The 16,143-nt window shown below is 47.2% G+C and overlaps 1 protein-coding gene across 1 annotated transcript in view; it reads right to left on the bottom strand.

Annotated features, from left to right (window-relative positions):
• spega (striated muscle enriched protein kinase a) overlaps positions 1-16,143 on the bottom strand; it is a 198,003-nt gene that overhangs the window by 45,506 nt on the left and 136,354 nt on the right. Inside the window, exons 25-28 of the mRNA XM_060827721.1 lie at positions 15,557-15,709; positions 13,315-13,357; positions 10,403-10,477; positions 628-1,623 (exon numbers count right to left, since the gene is read on the bottom strand). Coding sequence (XP_060683704.1) covers positions 628-1,623; positions 10,403-10,477; positions 13,315-13,357; positions 15,557-15,709 — 1,267 coding nt within the window. The remainder of the gene's footprint in view (positions 1-627; positions 1,624-10,402; positions 10,478-13,314; positions 13,358-15,556; positions 15,710-16,143) is intronic.

Genomic DNA, 16,143 nt, shown 5'->3' on the forward strand with positions numbered 1-16,143 from the left:
TATAATATTGCAATCTCCTGCTTTCAATAAACAACATCATTCCATTTGAAAGAACAAAGAGCAAAAGAGAAGTACAGCACAGGACCAGGCCCTTCAGCACTCCAAGCCTGTGCTGATCATCATGTCCTAACTAAACTGTAAAACAAACCTACTGCCTTTAATCGGTCTCTATCCTTCTATTCTGTCCCTATTCATGTAACCATAAAACTGCACACAACACTCCAAATGCGGCCTAACAAGGGTTTAATATCACTATAACATAGTTGTCAACTCTTGTACTCCATGCCTCGGCCAATGAAGGCAAAAAATGCCATTTGCCTTCTTCATCACCTTAGCCACTTGTGAAGCCACTTTTAGGGAATTGTGGACCTACACGCTCAGATCCATCTGTATGTTCACTTGCTGTGTCTGCACATTAACAGTTTGTGTTTCCTGTGCTAGGACACCCAGATCCCTCTGCACTGCTTAGTTCAAGACTCCTCTATTTCAATTAAATTTGTTTTTCTCTTCCTCCTGCCTAAATGGACTGGGTCACATTTTCCCATGTTATGGTCCATTTTGTGAAGGTTTTGCTCACTCCTTTTGCAGCTTTTCCCTATCCTCGTTACCGTGTATTCTTCTACCTACCTGAGTGGTGGCCTTCTCTGGCCTCGGAGGACGGAGGGAATGACGTTCCAGGGATGAGGAACGTGGCTTGGGCTCATCCGGGATTCCCAGGTGCTCCAGCAGGGGGCCCCGCAGGCCGCTCATCTTGCTGTCGACGGAGCCGCCCCGTAGGAGACGCTGCCTCATCAGCTCAAGTTTCAGGGCGTAGTCCTCCTGCAAGGGGCTTGCTCCCTTCCGCCTCTGGGCCGCCAGGTCATCCAGCCTTCCAGGGCTCGGGCTCCTCCTGGGCAGCTCCATGGACATGGACTTCTTTAGCCTGCCTGGCCCCTCCGTCCGTGTCCTCGCCTCCTCCTCCTTGCCCGTACCCTCACCTACTTCCTGGGCACCCAACAGAGCCAGGGCAGAGTCAGCGGAACTGCCCCGGCGGAACTCTCCCCTCCTAGAGGCCGCTTCCGCCCGCAGAGAATCCGGGGAGTCAATACTCACTCCCTTCCGTAGACTACGTTTCAGCGTTCCGGGCTTCCTCTGAGCCTCAGAGTCTTCATCCGAGGAGGACTCAGGAGGTTCGACATCCGTTGATCTCTTCCTCGATACCTTTGGCCGGGTTTTGGCTGCACCCTCCGGTTTGGCCTCCCCATTCTCCTTCCTCCGGCTTTGGCTCTGCTCCAGCTCTTCTTTACTTTTCCTGGGCGAGGGGCTGGGAGTGGCTCTCCGCTCAGACACTGCCTCCTCACCAGCCGCTGGGCCCAGTCCATTCTGCGCGACTGACGCCTGGTCATGGTCTCGCCGGAGTTGCTGTAGGGGGAGCCGGCAGGACAGAAGCTCAGACTCCAGGGGCTTTGGGATAAAGGGGACCTCGTCAATATCATCGGAGTCTGAGGAGGAAGACAAAACAGAGCCCAGGCGGCTCTCACTCAGGTGCTTGGGAATTCCGATGTTGGTGTGGCCGGATGTGTCCTCAAGCAGCTCATGGATAGATCGCATCACCATCGAGGATTTATAGTTGATCAGAGAACGCTGAAAAATAACCAACATGAAACACAAGCATCAGAACAATGTCTCTATAAGAGTTCTACAGCACAGAAGCAGGCCCTTTGAGTTTAAAAGCCGCAAGGTTTTGCTGCAGTTGTATGAAACCATGTTTAGACAAGGTTCTGGTCTGTTTGCCTCATTATAGGAAGGATGTAGATGCTTTACGGAGGCTGCAGAGAAGAGTTACTAGGATGCTGCCTGATTTGGAGGGTTTGTCTTATGAAGAGAGGTTGAGTGAGCTCTGGCTTTTCAAATTGGAGAGAAGAAGGAAGAGGGGTGACTTGGTAGAGCTGTACAATGTGATGAGAGGTATTGATAGAGTAGATAGCCAGAGACATTTCCCCAGGCAGAAATGGCTACACGAGGGGGCATAATTTTAAGGTGATTGGAGAATGGTATGGGGAGATTTCAGAGGTAGGTTCTTTACATTGAGAGTAGTGGGTGTGTGGAATGCACTGCCAGCAGTGGTAATAGAGTCAGAGATATTAACGATATTTAAGCGACTGCTGGACAAGCACATGGATGGCAATAAATTGAGGGGTGTGTGGGTTAAAATCAACTAGGAGAAAGTGAGGACTGCAGATGCTGGAGAATAGAGCTGAAAAATGTGTTGCTGGAAAAGCACAGCAGGTCAGGCAGCATCCAAAGAGCAGGAGAATTGACGTTTCAGGCATAAGTCCTTCCTCAGGAATGAGGAAGGTGTGCCAAGCAGGCTCAGATAAAAGGTAGGGAGGAGGAACTTGGGGGAGGGGCGTTGGGAATGCAATAGGTGGAAGGAGGTTAAGGTGAGGGTGATAGACCGGAGAGGGGGAGGACCGGAGAGGGGGTAGGGGCGGAGGTCGGGAAGAAGATTGCAGGTCAAGAAGGCGATGCTGAATTGGAGGGTTGAGACTGCAATAAGGTGGGGGGAGGGGAAATGAGGAAGCTGGAGAAATCTGCATTCATCCCTTGTGGTTGGAGGGTTCCTAGGCGGAAGATGAGGCGCTCTTCCTCCAGGCGTCATGTTGCCATGGTTTGGCGATGGAGGAGCCCAAGGAACTGCATGTGTGTAGGTTAGATTGATCTTAGACTAAGATAAATGCTTGGCACAACATCGTGGACTGAAGGGCTTGTACTGTGCTATACTGTTCTATGTTCTACATTAGTATAGTAGAACAGAATGCAGAATAGCATTACAGCTACAGAGAAGATGCAGAGAGAGATCAACTCGAATATATGCAAGATCCATTCATAAATCTGATAACAGCGGGGAAAAAACTGTTCTTGAATCTGTTTGTACATGTTTTCAAACTTTTGTATCTTCTGCCAGATGGGAGAGGGTGGGGGAGAGTATAATCAGGGTGGGAGGGATCTTTGATGCTTTACCGAGGCAGTGGGCAGTATAAATGGTAGGAAGGCTGGTTTGTGTCATGGGTTGAGCTGTGTTCACAACTCTCTGTAGTTTCATGCGGTCCTGGGCAGAGCAGTTGCCACACCACGCTGTGATACATCCTGGCATCTCAAAAAATTGGTAAGAGTCATTGTGGACATGCTGAATTTCCTTAGCCTCCTGAGGAAGTAGAGGCATTGGTGTGATTTCTTGGATTGGAGGAAGGGTTATAGTGGAGTTCCCCAGGGGTCAGTATTGGGCCTCTTGCTTTTCCTGATTTATCTCAATGATCTGGATTTTGGTGTGCAGCAGCCAGTTTCAAAGTTTGGAATGAAGCTTGGAGGGATTATAAACTGTGAGGAGGACAGTGTGCAACTCCAAAAGGACAATTTAGTGGATGGGGTGGATAGGTACAGATGAGGTTCAATGCAGGGAACTGTGAAGTGATGCACTTTGATAAGAAGAACATTGAAAAACAATATAAAGTAGGGGGTAAATTCTACAGGGGTGCAGGAGCAGAGGGCATGTTAGATAAGCACATGAATAAGCAAGGAATGGAGGGATATGGACCATGGGCAGTCAGAAGAGATTAGTTTAATTTGTATAGATCATTAAAGGCAGCAGGACAGGAGGGTAGAGCAGTTAATAAAGCACACGTTATCAACTTTATTAAGAGAGACATAAAGAACAAGAGCAAGGAGGTGATGCTGAACTTGTACAAGACCCTTGTTAGCCCTCAGCTGGAGTGTTTTATACAGCTGTGTGCACCACATTACAGGAAAGGTATGAGTCTATTGGAAAGAGTGCAGAGCGATTTACAAGAATGGCTCCAGGAATGAGAGACTTCCATGATGAGGAAAGATTGAAGATGTTGGGACTGCTCTCTCTGGAGAGACGGCGGCTGGGACGAAATCGGATAAAAGTTTTCAAAGCCAGAGTCTAGACAGAGTCAATAGGGAGAGTCTGTTTCTACTTTTAAACAGAAGGAGAACGAGAGGTGCTTGGATTTAAAGTGAAGTGCAAAACAAAGTAAGGATGGTGTGAGGAAAAGCATTTTCACACAGTGAGTAGTTGGGGTCTGAACTGCGTGGAGATGTGGGGGAGGGCCGTTTTAAAAACTCTATCAGATGTTCACTCAGTCTTCTTCTGACTATGGAGTATAGCCCCAATTTCTTTAATTTATCCTCATCACTGAAGACCATAAGATATAGGAGCAGAATTAGACCATTCAGCCCATTGAATCTGCTCCATCATATGATCATGGTCAAAAAGTGCTGGAAAAGCATAGCCAGTCAGATAGCATCTGAGGAACAGGAGAATCGACATTTCGAGCATAAGCCCTTCATCAGGAAAGAGGGGGTGATCCAAGGGGGCTGAGAGATAAATGGGAGGGGGCTGGGACTGGGGGTAAGGTAGCTGTGAGGGAGGAGGAGAAACCCATTCTCCCGCCTTCTTCCCAGCTACAGTTGATCCCCTGACTCATCAAGAGCCGATTGATCTCGGTCTAAATGACTTGAAGTTTGTCATTCCTGGAACTACCCTTCTGAATCTGTTCTGTTCTGACTGCAATGATTTCACATCTTGCTGAGGAGAACAGTCACAATCAGTACATATCGATTAGAATCTTCAACATGGAAGAGCCTAAGACAAAACCAGAAGAATGCACTATTGAATAGCCAAAGGAACATTGATATAACGTTCAGATTACCAAGTGTTTAGTTCAAGATTAAGCAGCGGAGATGGTGGTGATGGAGAAATGGCACATGGAATTTAATCTGGGTAAGTGTGAGGTGCTGCACTTGGGGAAATTTGTTAAGGGAAAGTATACAGTCAATGGACAGCATTGATGTACAGAGGGATCATGGGATTGAAGTCCATATCTGCCTGACAGTGCACATGCAAGTAGATAGGATGGTGAAGGCGGCGAATGGCATGCTTGCCTTTATTGGAAGGGCAATTGAGTACAAGAGTCAGGAAGTCATGTTGCAGCTTCAAAATGTGGTTACGCCACATTTAATAGTACTATGTTCAATTCTGGTCGCTACATTACAGGAAGGATGTGGAGGCTTTGGAGAGGGTGCAGAAGAGGTTTATGATTAGATTAGATTAGTTACAGTGTGGAAACAGGCCCTTCGGCCCAACAAGTCCACACGGACCCACCAAAGTGCAACCCACTCACCTACATTAACCCCTTCACCTAACATTACGGGCAATTTAGCTTGGCCAATTCACGTAACCTGCACATTTTTGGACTGTGGGAGGAAACCGGAGCACCCGGAGGAAACCCATGCAGGCAGAGGGAGAATGTGCAAACTCCACACACATAGTCTGGAATCGAACCTGGGACCCTGGTGCTATGAGGCAGCAGTGCTAACCACTGAGCAACCATGCCACCAGCATTACCAGGATGCTGCCTGGATTAGTGGGTGTGAGCTATAAGGGGAGGCGAGAAAAACTCAGGTTGTCCTCCCTGGAGCAGCAGATGCTGAGGTGAGACCTGAGGGGAGTCTATAAAATTATGAGATGCCAGATCATGTTGACGGTCAGAATCTTTATCCCAGAGCTGAAATATCAAAAACTAGGGGGCATGCATTTAAGGTGAGAGGGGGAAAGTTCAAAGGAGATGTGAGGAGAAAGGTTTATTACACAGAAGAGTGGTAGGAGTGTGGAACAGACTGCCAGGGAGTGGTGGTGGGGCAGATACGATTGGAGCATTTAACGGACTTTTAGATAAGCACAGGGATATACAAGGAATGGAGAGATATGGGCCAAGGGCAGGTTGAAGGGATTTGTTTAATTTGGCGTCATGTTCGGCACAAGATGGTGGGCTGAAGGGCCTGTTCCTGTGCTGTACTGTTCTATGTTCTATGTACTCTCTTCCTTAGACCATGATCAAGACCTTTTAGTTTCAAATATTTAATATAGACATAGGCAGGATGCAAAGGTTATCCAGGGTCAGCAAGGATTGTGGAGTCGAGGTCAGGATCACATTAACCTTGATCTTTTGAATGTTGCTAATGTTTGATTGGCTGAATAGCCTAGCTCTGGTCCTATTTTCTAACTTTGTTAGGTCACAATTGCTTGATGAGTGAATGAACAACTATTCTCTGCCACTAGGATGCCCCCTCACTCCAAGCTGCTACCTTCAATTCATGCAGTTTAAATAGCAAACCAATCACAGACAGCATTGGAGAAACTCAGCAAGTCTGGCAGCAACTGTGGAGAGTAGGAAACAGAGTTAACATTTCGGGTCCAGTGGCCCTTCTGCATTTGCTTCACCTCATCAAGGTTATTTTTATATAATCATATAAAACAGCCAAGGCTCAAGCATTGATAGAACATAGAACAGTACAGCACAAAACAGGCCCTTCAGCCCACGATGTTGTGCCGACCATTGATCCTCATGTGAGGTAAACCTAATGTACGAACCCTCAAATTTCTGTGACCATATGCATGCCCAGTAGTCTCTTAAATATCCTCAATGACCTAGCTTCCACAACTGCTGCTGGCAACGCATTCCATGCTCTCACAACTCTCTGCGTAAAGAACCAGTCTCTGACATCCCCTCTATACTTTCCGCCAAACAGCTTAAAACTATGACCCCTCGTGTTAACAATTTCTGCCCTGGGAAAAAGTCTCTGGCTATCAACTTAATCTATGCCTCTCATTATCTTGTACACCTCAATTAGGTCCCCTCTCTTCCTTCTTTTTTTCCAATGAAAAAAGTCCGAGCTCAGTCAACCTCTCTTCGTAAGATAAGCCCTCCATTCCAGGCAGCATCTTGGTAAACCTCCTCTGAACCCTCTTCAAAGCATCCACATCTTTCCTATAATAGGGCGACCAGAACTGGACGCAGTATTCCAAGTGCGGTCTAACCAAAGTTTTATAGAGCTGCAACAAGATCTCATGGCTCTCAAACTCAATCCCCCTGTTAATGAAAGCCAAAACACCATATGCTTTCTTAACAACCCTGTCCACTTGGGTGGCAATTTTAAGGGATCTATGTACCTGCACACCAAGATCCCGCTGTTCCTCCACACTGCCAAGAACCCTGTCTTTAATCCTGTACTCAACTTTCAAGTTCGACCTTCCAAAATGCATCACCTCGCATTTATCCAGGATGAACTCCATCTGCCACCTCTCAGTCCATCTCTGCATCCTGTCAATGTCACATTGCAGCCTACAACAGTCCTCTATACTGTCAACGATACCTCCAACCTTTGTGTCATCTGCAAACTTGCTAACCTATCCTTCAATCTCCTCATCCATGTCATTAATAAAAATTACAAAGAATAGAGGCCCAAGAACAGAGCCCTGTGGAACACCACTCACCACTGACTTCCAGGCAGAATACTTTCCTTCCATTACCACTCGGTGTCTTCTGTTGACCAGCCAATTCTGTATCCAGACAGCTAAATGTCCCTATATCCCATTCCTCCTGACCTTCTGAACGAGCCTACCATAGGGAATCTTATAAAATGCTTTGCAGAAGTCCATATACATCACATCCACTGCTCGACCCTCATCAACTTTTCTAGTCACATCCTCAAAGAACTCAATAAGATTTGTGAGGCATGACCTGCCCCTCACAAAGCCGTGCTGACTGTATTTAATCAAGCCATGCCCTTCCAGATGGTCATAAATCCTATCCCTCAGAATTATTTCTAACATCTTGCAGACGACAGACGTGAGATTGACTGGTCTGTAATTGCCTGAGATTTCCCTATTTCCTTTCTTGAAGAGAGGAATTACATTTGCCTCCCTCCAGTCCCCAGGTACAACTCCGGTGGAGAGCGAGGATGCAAAGATTTTCACAGGCGGCAAAGCAATCACATTTCTCGCTTCCCAAAGCAGCTGAGGACAAATCTGGTTTGGCCCTGAGCGACTTGTCAATCTTAACGTTTGTCAAAATTTTCAGCACGTCAGCTTCCTCAATCTCTATTTGTTCCAGCATGCTTATCTGCTCCTCAATGGTTTCATTCACTACAAGATCCTTTTCTTTACTGAAGACAGAAGGAAAAAACTCATTTAGGGCTTCCCCTACCTCCCCAGACTCTATACACAAGCTATCTCTGATCGGCCCTGCTCTTTCTTTGATCATTTTCTTATTCCTCACATACGTGTAAAATGCCTTTGGATTCTTCCCTAATCCTTCCTGCCAAGTCTTTTTCATGCCCCCTCCTGGCTCTCCTCAGACCATTTTTGAGCTCCTTCCTCGCCTGCCTGTAATCCTCTAGAGCTGAGCAAGACCCTTGCTTCCTCCACCTTACGTAAGCTGCCTTTTTTCTTTTGATGAGAAGCTCCTCCGCTCTCGTCATCCAAGGTCCCTTCTTGCCTGTCTCAGAGGAACACATTTGTGCATCACACGCAACAACTGTTCCTTAAACAGTCTCCACATGTCTACAGTGCCCTTTCCATGTAGCAATTGCTCCCTGTCCATGCTTCCCAACTCACGTCTGATAGCATCCTCGTGGGAGCTCAGTAATCATTGCCTGCATTCAGAAAAAGACCCAATTAATCCCACTCTTTGTTATCCAATTTTTGATCGATTGCAATAAACTACCCACTATCCCATATGCTTTCGTTTTGCCCAACATTCCTCTTATGAGGAAGCTTATAGAGTCAAACGGCACAGAAACAGACCCTTCAGTCCAACTCGTCCATGCTGACCAGATATCTTAAATTAAGCTAGTCCCATTTGCCAGCATTTGGCCCATATCCTTCTAAACCCTTCCTATTCATATACCCATCCAGATGCCTTTTAAATGTTGTAATTGTACCAGCCTCCACCACTTCCTCTGGTAGCTCATTCCATACATGCACCACCCTCTGTGTGAAAAAGTTGTCCCTTAAGTCCCTTTTAAATCTTTCCCCTCTCATCCTAAACCTATGCCCTCTAGTTTTGGACTCCCCCTTCTCGGGGAAAAGATATTGTCTATTTACCCTATCCATGCCCCTCTTGATTTTAGAAATCTCCATAAGGTCATCCCTCAACCTCTGACACTCCAGGGTAAACAGATCCAGCCTATTCAGCTTCTCCCTATGGCTGAAACCCTCCAACTCTGGCAACAGCCTTGTAAATCTTTAATAATATCCTTCTGAAAGAAAAGTCGTTCTGGAAATCCAAATGAATCACATTCACTGGTTCTCCCTTATTGATTCCAGTAACTGCATTCTCAAAAAGCTTTTGTTGAGTAAGATTGGCCTTTCGTACACCCATGCTGACTTTGTCTAATCCGATTAATCCTTTCCAAATATTCTGTATCATGTCTTTTGTAATAGACTCTAGCGTTCACCCGTTGAATGATGCGGTGGCTCAGTGGTTAGCACTGTTGCCTCACAGCATCAGGGACCTGGGTTTGACATCCTCAGCTGACTGTCTGTGTGGAATTTGCACATTCTCCTTGTGTTTACGTGGGTTTTCTCCCACAGTCCAAAAATGTTCAGATTAGATGAATTGGCAATGCTCAATTGTACCAGCCTCCATCACTTTCTCTGACAGCTCATTCCATCCATTCACCACCCTCTGCATGAAAGATTGTAGTGTTCAGGGATGTGTAGGCTAGGTGCATTAGTCAGGGGTAAATGTAGAGTAATAGGTGAGAGGAGTGGGTCTGGGTAGGATACTCTTCGGAAGGTTCAGTGTGGACTTGTTGGGCCAAATGGCCTGTTTCCACATCCTCACATCCTCTAGTCACAGGACGTGAGGGATTTGATGATTGCTAATATGATGCAAACTGGTCTAAGCAGAGGTGTTACATTTGTTACTTCCCAGTTTGTAGGAACCATCACTGAGTCTGTTGAATTTTGAAAATGGTCCCTGACATGGTCTCTTTAGAGAGTGGCACCCAGATTGCAAACACAATATCCTGCTGTGTGTTCAAAAGTTTTATCATAACTTCCTTGTTATTTCACTCTGCTCTCTGTTAATAGAGCCAGTTTTTTGTTGATTTTTAAAAATTTATTTATGGTATGTGGCTATTGCTGGCCAGGCCAGCATTTATTACCCATGCCTAACTACCCAGAGGGTTGTTAAGAGTCAACCGCATTGCAGTGGGTCTGGAGTCACATGGAGGCCAGACCAGGTAAGGATGGAAGTTTCCTTCCCTAAAGGACATTAGTGAACCAGATGGGTTTTTCCAACAATCGACAATGGATTCATAGTCATCATTAGAAACTTAATTCCAGACTTTTTTTTATAAAATGGAATTCAAATTCCACCATTCCCTGGGTCTGTGGATTAACAGTCTAGCGATAATGCCATTAGGCCATCACCTCCCCATTTTGGATTGTCCTGTTGGTTTCAAGCACAAAGGAGTGTAAGGCTGCTAGCTGAGGTGCTGGCAATGATGGTGGTTGAAGACACATCACTGAGACAGATTGCTATAAACAAACCTGCCACCGTCGCCTGGACACCAAGTTCTTCAACTGTTCGGTACTAATCACCTTCCCCTTCACCGTAAAGATACTCTGAAAAACAGGAGATTCGGAATGAGAGAGGTGTCTAGGATAAAGCAGTCCCCACATCTACATGCACCCACACTCTTCACTACCGATGCTCAGTAACAACAATGTGTACCATCTACAAGATGCTCTGCAGAAATTCACCAAAGATTCTCAGACAGCATCTTCCAAACCCATGAAAAAGGAGTTAGTTTAAAGGGAATGTGAGAAGCTGGTTTATTTACCCAGAGGGTGGTAAATGCCTGGAACGTGCTGCCATTGGAGGTGCCAGAAGCAGGTTCAATAGCAACAGGAACAGGCCCTTCGGCCCACCAAGTCTGCGCTGACACATGATGCCTTTCTGAACTTAAACCCTTTTGCCTCCATACCGTCCATATCCTTCTATTCCTTGTCTATTCATGTAATCTGTCAAGATGCCTCTTAAACAGTAATCCAAATGTGGCCAAAGAGGCGTCTTGACCTATACATGAATAGACAAGGAATAGAGGGATATGGACGGTATGGAGGCAAAAGGTTTCAAGTTCAGAAAGGCATCATGTGTCAGCGCAGATTTGGTGGGCCGAAGGGCCTGTTCCTGTGCTGTACAGTTCTTTGTTCTTGTTCTAATTCTGTCATTTTTGTGATTTTGTGTGTCTTTCTAGCGATTATTAGACCTGAGAGATCTTCTGAAATAGGGTTAAATCTCCGGAGGAGAGTCAGAGAGGAAATTTGCAGTTTCTTTGTTGTGTGTGCGCGCGCGCGAGTGAGTATGTGTATGAGCGGGAGAGAGAGAGAGAGACAATGTGTGTGCCACTAATGAAAGGATGGGTGGAAGGAGTAAGGATAAGCTGGGTGGATAGGTATATCTTTTTACAATGCCCCATCACCGTGACGTAAAGGATTGTTGGAGACTCTATTAGTTTTGGAAATTAATTTCAGACTCCATTCACTTGGACTCCTGTTCCTGAGGTTAATTTGTTTTGGCTCACAGAAGAATGGGGACAGACTGAGCGAGTGGGTAAATAGTGGGTCATGTTACAGTTGTGTAAGACTTTGGTTCGACCACATTTGGAATACTGTGTACAGTTCTGGTCACCACATTACCAAAAATATATAGATGCTTTGGAGAGGGTGCAGAGGAGGTTCATCAGGATGTTGCCTGATATGGAGGGTGCTAGCTGTGAAGAGAGGTTGAGTAGATTAGGATTATTTTCATTAGAAAGATGGAGGTTGGTGAGGGGGGGGGGGGGGGGGGGGGGTGGGGGGGAGGATCTGATTGAGGTCTACAAAATCATGAGAGATATAGACAGGGTGGATAGCAAGAAGCTTTTTCCCAGAGTGGAGCCTCAATTACTCGGGGTCACGAGTTCAAGGTGAGAGGGGAAAAAGTTTTAGGGAGATATGTGTGGAAAGTTCTTTATGCAGAGGGTGGTGGGTGTCTGTGTGCATTGCCAACGGAGGTGGTACGGGTGGGCACAATAGCATAATTTAAGATGTATCTAGACAGATACATGAATGGGCAGGGAGGAGAGGGATACAGACCCTCAGAAAATAGGCAGTAGGTTTAGATAGAGGATCTGGATCGTTGCAGGTTCGGAGGGTCGAAGAGCCTGTTGCTGTGCTGTAATTTTCTTTGTTCTTTCTTTGTTCTAAACACATAGTTGATACTGTGTAATGAGAGTCAATGGAAGGTTATCCAGTTTGGGAGCAAAAACAGGAAAGCAGATACTTTGTACCTGGTGATGGATTGGGAAAGGGGGAGGTGCAGTGAGACCTAGCTATCCTGTGGACAAGGCACTGAGAGTAAACACTGCAGGGGCAGAAGGCAGCGAGAGGGGCAAATGGTATATTGGTCTTGCTGCAATTATACAGAGCCTTGGTGAGACCACAGCTGGAGTATTGTGTGCAGTGTTAGCCTCTGTATCTAAGGAAAGATGTTCCGTTGACAGACAGAGTGCAACAAAGATCGACCAGACTGATTCTTAGAGTGGCAGGACTGATATATGAGGACAGACTGGATCAGTTAGAACTATACTCACTCAGTCTAGAAAAATGAGGGGGATCTCTTAGAAACATATAAAATTCTCACAGGAAGTAGTCAGAGTAAACACAGGAAGGATGTTCCTAATGACTGGGGTGTCCAGAACCGGGGGGGGGTCACAGTCTATGGATACAAAGTAGGCCATTTCAGGATGAGTTGATAAGAAATGTCTTTCCCCAAAGAGTGGGGAGCCTGTGGGAGTGAGGAAGGGTGAGGCCAAAACATTGAATATTTTAAGAAGGAGTTAGATATAGTTCTCAGGGCTAAAGGGATCAAAGGTTATGAGGGAGAAAGTGGGAACAGGTGATTGAGTTGGATGATCAGCCATGATCATATTGAATGGTGGAACAGACTGAAGGGCAGAATGGCCTACTCCTGCTCCTATCATCTCTGTTTCTAAGAGGACTATCTACTGGGAGCTGTTTTATTCAGTGAAGAGTCATCAAGCTGAAACATTTGTTCTTCCCCGTGACAATCTCTGACACAATGAACCTTCCCTCACATTCTGTTGGGAATTACAGAGTGGGACCCGAGAATCTTAAAATGGTTACAGCACAGAGAGAGGCCACTTGGCAATCAGATCAATGCTGGGTCATCGCAAAAGTCCCTCACTATCATGTCATATCCACAGAGACACAGTCTGCATCTCGACAGATAGTGAACCAATTATCAAACTGGTTCAAAGCTCAATGCCAATGGCAGCACACACAGTTTGACATCCCTGTCAGGAAGGGGATAGCACGGAATGGTCTGTCCTGTACATGGAGAAACTTGCGGATAAATTCCCCAGTTAATCGAGACGTAAGAATGGAGCAATACTCACTGAAAACCAGGCGTGTTGGAGACATTCATCTGTAGTTGGTCTCCTAGAAACAGCAACCAGACAGAGTCAGACAGCACCCAGAGACAGGGATAGAGTCAGACAGCACCCAGACACAGTCAGTGCTGAGGAAATGCCGCACTGTCGGAGGGTCAGTGCTGAGGGAATACCAAACCTGTCAGAAGGTCAATGCTGAGGGAATTCCGCACTGTCAGAGGGTTAATAGTGAGGGAGTGCCGCACTGATGGAGGATCAATACTGAGGGTGTGCCGCACTGTCAGAGGGTCAGTGATGAGGGAATGCCAAACTGTTGGAGGATCAATACTGAGGAAGTGCTGCACTGTTAGAGGGTCAGTTCTGAGGGAGTGCTGCACTGTTAGAGGTGCTGTTTGAAGTGGATATTGAACTGAGGGTTTGGACTCCCTGTGGGATGGATGTGAAGGTCGCAAGTTCACTGTTTGGTTCAGGTCAGGGCTGTGCTCCCAATGGTGTCCTGATCCCTCAGCCATTGTCAGTGTCTTCCCAGATTATATTATTGTTCCATCAGTGTCTATGGGAGTTTGCTGTTTAATGTGGGCTGTTATATCTCTTAACCTGCAACAACATTCATATTTCACAAACTCAGAAGTATTCTGAAAGTCACAAAGTTTTCTGTATCAAGTTCTTTGCTTTGCCCTTTTTTGGATTTACTTTCTAAAAGTTTATTGATTTCATTTTTAATATAAATCCAATGGAGTAACTTTGGGAAGTGGGACAGCAATAGAGATAGCCACGATTTATCAGGGGTTTACGTGGTATCTCGCTGAGGGTGCGGGGGGTGGATTGAACATGGTAAGGTCCCTCTACAACAACAACAGCCCCAGCTGAAAGCACCAGAGCTGCTTGTATTCATAACTTTGACTGTGATGCCTCCATCCCCTGCTGTTCCCTCTCTCAGTCTGCCTCACCAGCAGCACAGGGTCACCCCTCGTCAAGTAACCATCACCTCCCAACATCAAGCTCCCTCAAAGAGGGGCCTGTCCACCTCAGACATCTTAAACAGGACCACAGGGAGGCCATTCATCCCCCTCAATCAACCTTACACAGGAACAGCAGGAGGCCATTCAACCCCTCGATTCCCTTACACAGGTACAGCAGGAGGCCATTCACCCTCTTGATCCCCGTGCACAGGAACAGCAGGAGGCCATTCACCCTCTTGATCCCCATACACAGGAACAGCAGGAGGCCATTCAGCCCCTCGATCCCCATACACAAGAACAGCAGGAGGCCATTCAGCCCCTCAATCCCCTTACACAAGAACAGCAGGAGGCTGTTCAACCCCTCAATCCCCTTACACAGGAACAACAGGAGGCTTTTCAGCCCCTCAATCCTGTTATACAGGGACAGAGGGAGGCCATTCATTGAAGAATGTCTTGAAGGAAGAGAGAAAGAGGGAGAGAGGAACGGGTGGGTGAAATTATTTATGGAGGGATTTCTTGAGCTGAGGGCACAGGCAGCTGAAGAGCCCCTGCCAATGGCAGAGGGAAGGGTTTGGGGAGGAACTGTGGCTCAGTGGTTAGCACTACTGCCTCTCAGCACCAGGGATCTCTTCCCAGGTCTGCATGGATTTCCTCCGGGTGCTCCAATTTCCTCCCACAATCCAAAGATGTGCAGGTTAGGTGGAAGTGTTCAAGGATGTATTGGTTTGATGGATTTGTCTGAGGTAAAATGTAAGGGAATGGGTCTGGATGGGTTACTCTTTGGAGGATTGGTGTGGACTTGGGCCGAAGGGCCTGTTTCCACACTGTAGGGATTCTATGATTCTGTAAACAAGAGGCTGGACTGGGAGCACCACTGAGGGTTGAGGGCCTAAGGAGATTCTGGAGATAGGGAGGGGATGAGGCTGTAGAGAGAGAATGTATTGAGAATGGAGACGTTGAGAGTGAATGGGGGGGGCGGGGTCAGTGAACAGTCAGTAGTCAATGAAGAATCGGGGTCCCCACCCACACTCCCCATCCTCACAGACACCCTCAATTCCCCCAACACTCCCCATCCACAATCTCCCCCACGCAAACACCCCTCCATTCCCTATCCACAGATACCCACACTCCCCACTTTCATAGACACTTACATTCCCCACCCACAACCCCCTTCCACAATCTCCTTTACACTCCCCCACCCAATCTCACCCGCATTCCTCACTTGGGGGTGACACCCACATCCCATGCACTCCCACAAACACAGGCACCCCCCCACAGGTACTTACTGTGCACTGTCCACAAGGAGGGTGATGACAAAGTCCCTTGATTCCCGGCTCAGGTTCACAAACATATTCTCCTCGAAAGCCACGTTATAATTTTTCACATTGAGCAATGTGGACTTGTCATTCTCACCGTGAAACGGGGAGATCCCAGTCAGACTGGATGGGAGAGAGAGGGGTGGGGGGTGGGGTGACAGAGTAGGGGGAGGGGAGAGACAGAGGGGGAGAGTGGGGGGGTGATAGAGATGGGGAGGGAGAGAGAGGAGGTGGAGGAGAGAGAGGGAAGACGGGGAGAGAAGAGAGAGGGAGAGCCAGAGAGGGGATGAGGGGAAAGAGAAAGGTAAGAGAGGGGATGGGAGTGAGAGGGAGAAATGGCGGAGGGAGAGAGGTGGGGAGGGAAGAGAGGGGGAGGGAAGAGAGATGGATAGACAGAGAGGGGGAGGGAGAAGGGGGGAAGAGAGAGGGAGTGAGAGAGAGAAAGAGGGTGTAGGCAGGGAGAGGGAAGATAGGGGAGAGGGAGAGAGTGGGAGAGACAGAGAGGGGGTGTGGGGTGGGAGAGAGGGGGAGAGAGGAAATGATTGGGCAGGGAGGAA

This window comes from Hemiscyllium ocellatum, chromosome 7 (genome assembly GCF_020745735.1).
Source record: "Hemiscyllium ocellatum isolate sHemOce1 chromosome 7, sHemOce1.pat.X.cur, whole genome shotgun sequence".
Classification (NCBI taxonomy): Eukaryota; Metazoa; Chordata; class Chondrichthyes; order Orectolobiformes; family Hemiscylliidae; genus Hemiscyllium; species Hemiscyllium ocellatum.